Genomic DNA, 11,442 nt, shown 5'->3' on the forward strand with positions numbered 1-11,442 from the left:
GTTCGGTTAGAGTTATAAAGTGAGCAGTACCCCCATCGTTCCTGGCGTTATCTAGAGTCTTAACCAGGCTGGGCAGACCACGTGTGGTGCTTTCATCCGAGGAGTTCTGGGCCAGGACGAGTGGACCTGCACATTGGATTACTTCACCCGGACGACGGCGAGCCCTACACGGCTTGGATTATCTACTTGCTTTGGGTGCTTTGATTATGCCATGGATAACAGCCAACACTGCTGAGTGTTGGAACTACCCCCGAGAGGAGTCCAGGTGAGACGGCGCTCTACCCCGAGTGAGGTCGCCTCACGTCTCTTCGTTGTGGACCGGCAGCTACCGTCTACAAGAGGGCCCAGCTGTATTCATCTGTGGACCGAGGTTCTGTGGGCACCGTGTTCAGCACTCTGAATTCTCCCAAGAAATCGTTGGCCAGATGGGATATCGCCAGCGGCTCTCCTAACCCCCCCCCCCTACTGACTTACAACCAGCGGGACCCCCCTTTAGTGTATCCAGCTATAATCATTTAAGTACCATCGCTATAGTTCCCTAAAGAACCAGGTTGCATACTTGCTCCCTGCGTAACCAGAGATTGGACATTCAATGTTGATTTGCCTACGAATACTCATTTGCCTTACAAGTGCATTCAAATCATAAATGTCATTAAGTGAACGTTGTATATACCCTTTGCTATATAAAATATTCGATTTATACATTTGTGTGGACTTCGTTTCATCAGGTGGGAAAGTGTTTATCATATCTACATCATGTACTGTGTGGCCAGTAGTTAAAGTACATAATCGGTAGTGGTTTAATGATACCATACTTATCAATACAGTCAGGGAATTGTACCCCTCAGTTACAATTGGTTCTTCGAGCCGGAGGGTAACTAGTGTAATATTAATATAGTGTTATTAATATTGAAATGGCCTATGATGAACACTCCACGAAACGGTCCTCCTAACGTAGAACGCCCGCGGCGCAGACGACAGACACCTCAGTACTTAGAGGATTACGCTGTCAGTCAACTACCTAGCCTTCGACAAACGGTAAACGCGGTAAAAGTAGAAAGTAAAATTATGTCTGACCTTAACGACCAGGTTACCCCGACCACAGAGGCCCTAGTGGGTTCTAATGTAACTGACCAAGCTCACGGTGGGGACCAGGAGGGAGCTGACATGCCTTTACCCCCCGCCAATACCGAAGAAGTAGTCCCCGACCAGCCCCGGGAGGAAGACAACCCTACAGAGAGAGAACTCTGCACGGAAGAAGAGGAGGAGAGCGCCGAGGAAATAGAGCTCCAGGACTCCCCAACGAGTACAGCCAGGAGCGGCTCACCTCTACAACCGTCTTCCCCCAGCGAAGCGGAGAGGATGCTATCACAGGCGTTCCTCGTCAGCCTGACAGCCTCTACCGAACGCGATCGACTTCAGGGTGAACGCGATCGACTCCAGGGTGAACGCGATCGACTCCAAGCACAGACGCTTAGCGAGCGCGAACAACTCCAAGCGCAACAACGGAGCGAAGAAGAGCGCATACGCCTGGAGATGAGACGCCTTCAGACGGAAGAGAATATGGCAAGAGACCGGGCCGACGCCCAGCGCGCCGCTGCCGGTGCCCAAAGAGAAGCAGATCTCACCAAGCGCGAAGCCGAGCGCGACAGACTACAAGCCGAGCGCGACAAGTTACAAGCGCAGCTAATGGAGCAGCTGATCCTCAAGGCAACACCCTCTCCCTCCGCCAGGGGTTCAAGGAACTCGTCGAGACAACAGTCAAGGGCAGCGTCTCCTAACCGAGCAAGCGACCCTGAACTTGACCAACAGACCAAGCCTATACCCCCCGCAGACCCCCTTCCCCGACCGGTCCAAGCGAGACCCAGCTACAAGGAAGGAGCGGCATACACTGCGGAGAAGCTAAATAAACGACTACAGGATCTAGAGGACCTGATAGAAGAAGAAGAGGGAGAGGAGGAGAACCAAGCCCGACGACAGCACAGTACTCCACCGGACCAGGAGGTCCAGTACAGCCCAGGCTATACCCCCGCGGCGCTGCGCTACAGACCCCCGACTCTATTCACGGGTGAGCATGACGCACGACCAGCCCCGAGGAATAGCACCTGGATCAGCGGGCCATGGTACCCTGCCGGTACCAGCCCACAGAGAGGCGCAAGAGGAGACTCGCCTAGGAGGCCTCTCCCCCAACGCTCGCCGATGTATCAGCCATCCACGGCGTCATACATTGCCACACCGACCACCAGACGGAGTGTGTACAGAACACTCGCCAGACAATATGACCCGTTGGGATGTATTCTACCTTACACCACCAGGGCAAAGATGATTGTACGAGCACTATGGGACAAGGACCAGGGCTGGGACGACCCAATACCCGCACACCTTGCCTCCACATGGAGAGAGTGGGAGACGGAGCTCCGCTCACTCCCAGGCGTCAATATACGCCGCAGCTACTTCCCACCCACAGTGAGGCCAGAGACATGCAAGATGGATCTACATGTCTTCAGTGACGCCTCCGAAGTAGCCTATGGATCGGTGGCCTACTTGCGTGCCCAAGAGAAGGGAGGAGAGATACACACTGCTTTCATCCTGGCTCGCTCAAGAATAGCCCCACGAAAGCAACAATCTATCCCGCGTCTAGAGCTCTGCGCAGCCCTAGCAGGAGCGCATCTAGCCACGTTAATCCAACGTGAACTCACCATTCCGGTGCACAGAACAATCTTGTGGTCAGATTCCACGACAGTACTCACATGGATCAAGTCTGATTCATGCAGATACAAGGTCTTCGTGGGAGTCAGAGTCACCGAGATTCAAGAGTTAACAGAAGCAGCGAGCTGGCGGTATGTGGACACCAAACACAACCCAGCTGACGTCATCACCCGGGGAATGTCCCTAGATGACCTCACCCGTCGCAACATCTACAGTGACGGACCAGAATTCCTCAAGCTCCCGGAAGAAGAGTGGCCTACGCCCACCCCACGGGAAGCGAGTAAAGAGGAGGCTGAGAACAAGAAACCTATGTTCTGTGGACTGAGCACAGTCGCCTCCACAGACCCCAACATAGATGACTGCATTACCCTACAGAGTGCGCAGCTAAAGACATTTCTGCGGCACCACCCAGAGATTCAGCCCACTGCCGACATTTCAGCAGCTGACTACGAAGAAGCAGAACTTCTTCTACTACAACGAGCCCAGAGAGACTCGTTCCCCGATGAGCTAGACTGTCTACAGGGAGGAAAGCCCGTCCCATCAGACAGCAGATTGCTCCACCTGGCACCCGAGAGCGACGCCCATAATCTCATCAGAGTGGGTGGTCGTCTGCGGAGAGCCCCCGATCTACCGGATGACGTTAAGTACCCGATAGTCTTGAACAGCCGACACAAGGTCACAGAGCTGATCATAAAGAAATACGACGAGGATGTACACCACGCAGGAGCAGAGAGAGTCTTCGCGGAGATCAGACGTCGTTATTGGATACTTCAAGGAAGAGAAGCAGTGCGACGCTTCCAGCGAACCTGTCTAGACTGCCGAAAGTGGCGCGCGCAGCCCAGCATACCCCGGATGGCTGACCTACCTCCCTGTCGCCTCCGACTCGGCGACAAGCCATTCCACTCCACAGGCATGGACTGTTTTGGCCCGTTGTATATAAAGAGAGGAAGAGGAACCGAGAAGCGGTGGGGTATTGTATTCAAATGCATGACCACCAGAGCGATACATATCGAACTCATTCCAACCATGAGCACAGACTCATTCCTTATGGCCTTCCGAAGATTCACATCACGGAAAGGAAAACCGTCTACATTGTTGTCTGATCACGGGACAAACTTCAAAGGCGGAGAAAGAGAGCTGAGAGAGAGCTTCCAAGCTATGGGCCCAGAACTTAAGACCCACCTCGCTCCATCCCAGATTGACTTCCAGTTTAATCCCCCGAACGCACCCCACTTCGGTGGAATCTGGGAACGAGAAGTACGTTCTATAAAGACAGCCCTGTACGCCGTGCTTGGGGCCCAGACCGTGGCGGAAGAAGTCCTAATGACAGTCCTCACGGAGATCGAGGGAGTATTGAACTCCAAGCCCCTCGGCTACGTCTCCAGTGATGTAGCAGATGTCGACCCAGTCACCCCCAACACACTCTTGATGGCGCGGCTGGACCCCGCGCTACCCCAGACAATGTACAGGCCTGAAGAAGCGAACGGCCGAAGAATGTGGAGGTACAGTCAAGTACTAGCTGACAAGTTTTGGAACAGCTTTCTACTCCACTACCTACCGTCTCTACAGACCCGCCAGAAGTGGGTAAAAGAGAGAGACAATTTGACAGAAGGAACAGTCGTCATGATTATCGACCAGTCACTACCCAGAGCTATGTGGCCGGCTGGCCGCGTAAGCAAAGTGATCACCGGTGCCGATGGCAAGGTCCGAGCAGCTGAGGTGCTCGTCCAAGGGCGAACTTACACACGACCTGTGGCGAGGCTAATAGAACTGCCCAGACTCCCAGACACTATCGATGACGACCATGACCCCATGACTTTGTGAGTTGACTGACCCTTACAGCGGACCTTGAGTGGTAGACAGTGCGGTTAATCTGTCTCTGCTTAGCTAATTAGGTGGGACTAATTAGGGGGCGGCTGTTGTGAAGGATCAGATTAAACCGAATATATATATTTATTTATGGATATATATTTAATAGTATTTGTATATCGTTTGATATCCCTTGTATATTCCTTGTACATATACACTGAATATCCCTTTAGTCTACTAACAGCCCATAATAGTTTCATTCTACCATTGGACAAGAACCTGGCGCCAGCAGCCAAGCCCCTTGGTTCAAGTTCAATCGTGCCGACGAACATGTCGTTACAAGCCCGGTTCCGCGTAGGAATACGTCTGGCGAAATACGAATGGTACTATTTGTTCACAGCGCATATATATATGGCGCAAGTAAAGTAGAACTTTTTTTAGTCCATTAGTCCTTTACCCTCCAACCTAGTAACAGACGTGAAGCCTCACCCACGACCCACGTGTGGTGCAGTATGGCCTACTTGGCCTCAGAATAGGCATTGAGACATCGTGTGGATTAATAGTTGAATTGTCATAGTTTGGCACTATACCGTCGAGTGGGACGTATTTCTATTAAGTTAATAATAGTCTATTATGTATGGTGCATCGTTCGGTTAGAGTTATAAAGTGAGCAGTACCCCCATCGTTCCTGGCGTTATCTAGAGTCTTAACCAGGCTGGGCAGACCACGTGTGGTGCTTTCATCCGAGGAGTTCTGGGCCAGGACGAGTGGACCTGCACATTGGATTACTTCACCCGGACGACGGCGAGCCCTACACGGCTTGGATTATCTACTTGCTTTGGGTGCTTTGATTATGCCATGGATAACAGCCAACACTGCTGAGTGTTGGAACTACCCCCGAGAGGAGTCCAGGTGAGACGGCGCTCTACCCCGAGTGAGGTCGCCTCACGTCTCTTCGTTGTGGACCGGCAGCTACCGTCTACAAGAGGGCCCAGCTGTATTCATCTGTGGACCGAGGTTCTGTGGGCACCGTGTTCAGCACTCTGAATTCTCCCAAGAAATCGTTGGCCAGATGGGATATCGCCAGCGGCTCTCCTAACCCCCCCCCCCCTACTGACTTACAACCAGCGGGACCCCCCTTTAGTGTATCCAGCTATAATCATTTAAGTACCATCGCTATAGTTCCCTAAAGAACCAGGTTGCATACTTGCTCCCTGCGTAACCAGAGATTGGACATTCAATGTTGATTTGCCTACGAATACTCATTTGCCTTACAAGTGCATTCAAATCATAAATGTCATTAAGTGAACGTTGTATATACCCTTTGCTATATAAAATATTCGATTTATACATTTGTGTGGACTTCGTTTCATCAGGTGGGAAAGTGTTTATCATATCTACATCATGTACTGTGTGGCCAGTAGTTAAAGTACATAATCGGTAGTGGTTTAATGATACCATACTTATCAATACAGTCAGGGAATTGTACCCCTCAGTTACAATAATAATGGATTGAATTTATATAGCGCTCTTCATGACACCCCAGACCCCAGAGCGCTTACAGAGTCCATTATTCGTTCATACACAGTCATACCGGTGGTGGTAAGCTACAATTGCAGCCAGAGCTGCCCTGAGGCAGACTCACGGAAGCGTGGCGAATAATCATCCGACCACCACCAACATTCATTCACATGCATACACATTCATACGAGGCAAGTAGGTTAAGTGTCTTGCCCAAGGACACAACGGCAGTGGGATGGACATGGGCTTGAGCGGGATTCGAACCACCAACCCTTCGATCATTGGACGACCTGCTCTACCCCTGAGCCACGCCGCCCCTCACTCTATATAGAGTTAAATAGCCTATTACTGTATATTAGTATATTAATATATATACTACACTATGTTGTTGTATAGTATACTCAATAATATACAGTATATGAACTAGAGGTCTTCAGATGTAACGTTACTCATCAGCACCCCCAAAAAACCCAACAAGAATCCAAGTTGGACCTGGACGGGTCTTTTGTCATGTTTTCTCCCAGGTCTGGGTTTGGTCTAGTTCTGTTGCTGTTGCTGTGGGTCTCTGGGGTTTATGTCATCTTTCCATCAGAAACTAGCACGACCCGCGTGTCACTTTGATACCAAAGAGAGTCATCATTACGAGGATGTTTTACTGTGAGCAGGCGGCCCACCTGCACGCTGGTTTAAAATGTAGACGGGTCTTTTAGAACCTGGTCTGTAGGAACCGGATCAGACAAGCCTTTTAGAACCTGGTCTGTAGTAACCGGATCAGACAAGCCTTTTAGTACCTGGTCTGTAGGAACCGGATCAGACAAGCCTTTTAGAACCTGGTCTGTAGGAACCCCATCAGACAAGCCGTCTGGCTGTGGTTTAGCCACAGCGCTGTCCCGGTCCAACTCTGTAGTCCACTCTGTGTCCGGTCTATGCTGCCCTGCAGAAGCTAACCGCAGTAACTAAAACATATTTTCAAAATGTTGTTATAAGTAAACATTTTACTTCTCAACGTTTCAGAGTTCAATCGTGAGAAAAATGGTGTAAAGAATTGTGGTAACTACAAAATCGCTGGATAGTCAAAGAAATTTCTTTTGATCTCTTTTCCAGGTGCTGAGTCGAGGAAGTGAATCAAAAACACTGGCAACATTGTAACGGCTCCCAGTGTTTGTCTTACTTTATCGCATTACAACGCGACAACGTTGTAATTTCTAATGAGAAACGTCTGAACCGACTTCATTCAAAACCTACCTGACAAAGAAGCCACGAGGCCTTGAAACAGTGTAGCTGTTACCGTGTTGCACGAGTCTTATTACAACATGTGAATAATATACTCTACTGCATAGGTGTCAAACTCACGGCCCGCGGGCCAAATCCGGCCCGCCACGTCATTTGATGTGGCCCCCCAAGAGCTCAGGTAAAAAAAAAAAAAAAAAAAAAAAAAAAAAAAATTTTTTTTTTTTTTTTTACATTAATATTGGGTTAAAAAATAGCAGTGTTAAAATAATTGTGGGTTAATGCGTTAATAAAGCTTTAACTTTGACAGCCTTAGTTATTACACATTCTTACACATACATGTATGTTGAACATCTGAGGTAACAAAGGAAAAAAGCCAAAAGCACTTACTCCTCAGACATTCTTTGACAATTTTACAGCCCAAAATACAAAAAAGATCCAGGCGGAATAGGTAACAAAGGGTTGAAGAAATATTGTCTGAACTGTCGGATGCAAACTGGCTGTGTGACATAACCGAGCATCTCGCTCAATTGAATAAGAAGCTGTAGGGACGCAAACAAATCCCACCCAAAATTTGACCAATATAGTTGTGAACTGAGACAACCCTTATTTTGTTATTTTTGAGTACAGTTACAGTTGTGTGTTCATGCAGACACATAATAGCAATTTCATTACGAATTGAAAATGGGGGACCCTGATGTAAACAAGTCGAAAGTCTTTCTCTGGTCTGCATCCCCTTAACAATTGTGTGTATTGAGCTGTACTGTACTGTACCCATTCTGCAATCTGTTAATTAAAGTTAATTAAACTATCTTCCATTAGTTGGATGTATGGCCTCTGCAAGGTTGTGTGCAGCCATTTGTTTTTGTAACATCTGCTACATCTGTCCCACGTGTTCTTTGCAGCTCACAGTTGTTAGTTCTGCCCCTCTTGACTGTGACAAAAAGGTTTTGAACAAACTTAATGTCATAGCTTGTATTTGATGATATTCTTCTTTGTTATTTACTTGAATGGTTTGATCATTGATTGGTGGAGTAATATGGGGTTCTGATCAACTAAAATTATTTGTTAAAATAACATAAGCTAACATATATTTTTACATTTATGCAAATTAATATCCAATATGTATAACTTGAATAAGTAATAAATACAGAAACACCATGTTTAACAATATGTAAATGTGTAGCTACATTTATTTTACATTACATTAACATTTATACGGTCTTTGGCCCTTTGAGGGCAACCATAATGCTGATGTGGCCCTCTGTGAAAATGAGTTTGACACCCCTGCTCTACTGTCAAAAGAAGAAAGTCAATTCCCGCACACACACAGTATCACCTCTGCATCGATGTATTAACCTTCTGTAGTGTGGTAGTGAAAGGGTTAAAGTGAGTCGACGTCTTGGTCACAAGGACCTTTTCCCCGAGACGTCAAAACATCGACTCGCTTTAATACAGACCTTTAAGAAGATCACTGACCTCGACGTAAACATATTAATAGCTAGAAGGGCAGCACCTCGGTGCAGAGGTGATACCATGGGCAGGAATTGACTTTCTTCTTTGGATTCGGAGCTCCAGGGGGAATTGATTCCCTGCGGCCACAGAAGAGACAAAGCAAGTGGTGTTGTGCGTGTTGCCTACTACTCATCCAATACCAATCAATCAATCAATCAATCAATCAATCAATAATTTATTAATGACCACACAACCGAGGTCGGTGGGAATTAGCTTTCGGTACAGCATGGTGGGTTAAGCTCAGTTGATGTCCGTAAGATCAAACATAGGCACAATGACAACAGACAATATTTTACGAGATTGACACAAGAGTTTTAAGTGCAGGTACATCAGTGAGAAGTGTCCATACGGAATTATTTGGTGGTCAGGGAACTATAGCGCCCCCTAGAGGGCGTCAGCTGGAAGAGGTGGTGAGCAGCTCCTCCGCCTCTTCCTCTCTCTCCATCTCCCCCTTTTTCACCTCTCTGTCTGTCTGTCTGTCTGTCTGTCTGTCTGTCTGTCTGTCTGTCTGTCTGTCTGTCTGTCTGTCTGTCTGTCTGTCTGTCTGTCTGTCTGTCTGTCTGTCTGTCTGTCTGTCTGTCTCTCTCTCTCTCTCTCTCTCTCTCTCTCTCTCTCTCTCTCTCTCTCTCTCTCTCTCTCTCTCTCTCTGTGTGTGTCTCTCTCTCTCTCTCTCTCTATCTCTTTCTCTCTCTCTCTGTCTCTCTCTCTCTCCGTGGTGCTAGGTCTTCCCAATGCCTCTGCAGACTCTTTCTAAGAAGATAGTTCAGTCCAGACTGAACAGCACGCTGGTGGGCGTGGTCACCATCCTCGTCGTGTTTCTGTCAGCCTTCGTCAACATGGTAAGTTCTTCATGTGACCACCTGATTAACATACAGCTACATTAACATAATAGTTATGTGGCTACCATACATGCTGCATATGTAAAAGGCTCAAAGGCTCATTTTCATTCAAAAAATAAATCCAATAAATCACCAATGAGTGCTTGGCCTTTCACTCAGCAACAGTAACAGTATGTTCAATGGTGATACAAGTGCTCTATTCAGTAGCTACACCCCAGGGCAGCGTCATCAACCAATAGCAGACTGCAACAGCATTCATTTAACCATTAGATGACAGTCTCTCACTAGATTAATTTAACCATTAGATGGCATTCTCTCACTAGATTAATTTAACCATTAGATGGCAGTCTCTCACTGGATTCATTTAACCATTATATGGCAGTCTCTCACTGGATTAATTTAACCATTAGATGACTGTCTCTCACTGGATTAATTTAACCATTAGATGACTCTCTCACTGGATTAATTTAACAATTATATGGCAGTCTCACTGGATTAATTTAACCATTAGATGGCTGTCTCTCACTGCATTAATTTAACCATTAGATGACTGTCTCTCACTGGATTAATTTAACCATTAGATGACTGTCTCTCGGGGCGGCTGATTGGTGCCCAGCTCTCGGTGTTACTACCGGCTGGCCGGTCGTTCATACTAACACAATTGGCAGTGTTAGAGGGTGGGAAAGCCGGTGGGTGGGGATTTGACGTTGTGGACAGCGACTCCTACAGGTCGGTTTGGTGACGCCGGTGCGACGGAAGCAGGAAGTGACGGGGGCAGTGTGAGCCTCCCACGCGTTACTCCTCGCCACTGAGAGATCGAGCTGCTGCGGTGTAAAGATGCGACAGGCTGCCTCCTCGTGTACCGGAGGGGACACGTGATGCAAGGTTTCTGTCCTCACTACAACCGACCTGTGGGAGGCATAGTCTAGCAATGTTCAAGACAGGGGAGGGAAGAATTGGATACACAAAATTGGGATGGGAGAAAAATAGAAAAAGTGGATAAAAAAAATATATATATGACTGTCTCTCACTGGATTCATTTAACCATTAGATGGCAATCTCTCACTGGATTCATTGTTGGTGTTCATTTGCTCTTTAAATACAAAACCAGTTTGTTCCAACTAAGGTACTTTACAAAAACAGAATAACTTAAAGCAAGCAAAGCACACACTCTAACCCGGCTAACCTTTGACCTGTAGTTCACCTGTAGCACCAGTGACCTGCGTAGCTGCATCAGCAACGAGCTGAACATCAGCCAGGACAATGTGAGCGGCTGTCACGCTCGCCACCTCAACATCACACTGGGCTCACAGCACAACCTCTGTGGAGACAACTCACCCATCTGCAGCTTTCCTGAGGTACGGCTGTGTGTGTGTGTGTGTGTGTGTGTGTGTGTGTGTGTGTGTGTGTGTGTGTGTGTGTGTGTGTGTGTGTGTGTGTGTGTGTGTGTGTGTGTGTGTGTGTGTGTGTGTGTGTGTGTGTGTGTGTGTGTGTGTGTGTGTGTGTGTGTGTGTGTGTGTGTGTGTGTGTGTGTGTGTGTGTGTGTGTGTGTGTGTGTGTGTGTGTGTGTGTGTGTGTGTGTGTGTGTGTGTGTGTGTGTGTGTGTGTGTGTGTGTTTGTCTGTGTGTGCATTTGTATGTGAGTGTGAGTGTTGCGTATGCATATGTATGTGCGTGTGTCTGTGTATCGGTATGTGTCTGTATGTATGTGTGTGTATTTGATTGATTGATTGAAAATTGTATTACATAACAGATTGCAGAATGGGTACAATACAGTACGGCTCAATACACACAATTGTTAAGGGGATGCAGACCAGAGA

The 11,442-nt window shown here is 47.6% G+C and overlaps 1 protein-coding gene across 1 annotated transcript in view; it reads left to right on the top strand.

Annotated features, from left to right (window-relative positions):
- adcy5 (adenylate cyclase 5) overlaps positions 1-11,442 on the top strand; it is a gene marked incomplete at both ends in the record, with an annotated part of 340,988 nt that overhangs the window by 323,386 nt on the left and 6,160 nt on the right. Inside the window, 2 exon segments of the mRNA XM_084311459.1 lie at positions 9,507-9,623; positions 10,823-10,981. Of these exon segments, the coding sequence (XP_084167585.1) occupies positions 9,507-9,623; positions 10,823-10,981 (276 nt within the window).

The sequence above is a fragment of the Notolepis coatsorum genome (assembly GCF_963971535.1).
Source record: "Notolepis coatsorum genome assembly, chromosome: 3".
Lineage (NCBI taxonomy): Eukaryota > Metazoa > Chordata > Actinopteri > Aulopiformes > Paralepididae > Notolepis > Notolepis coatsorum.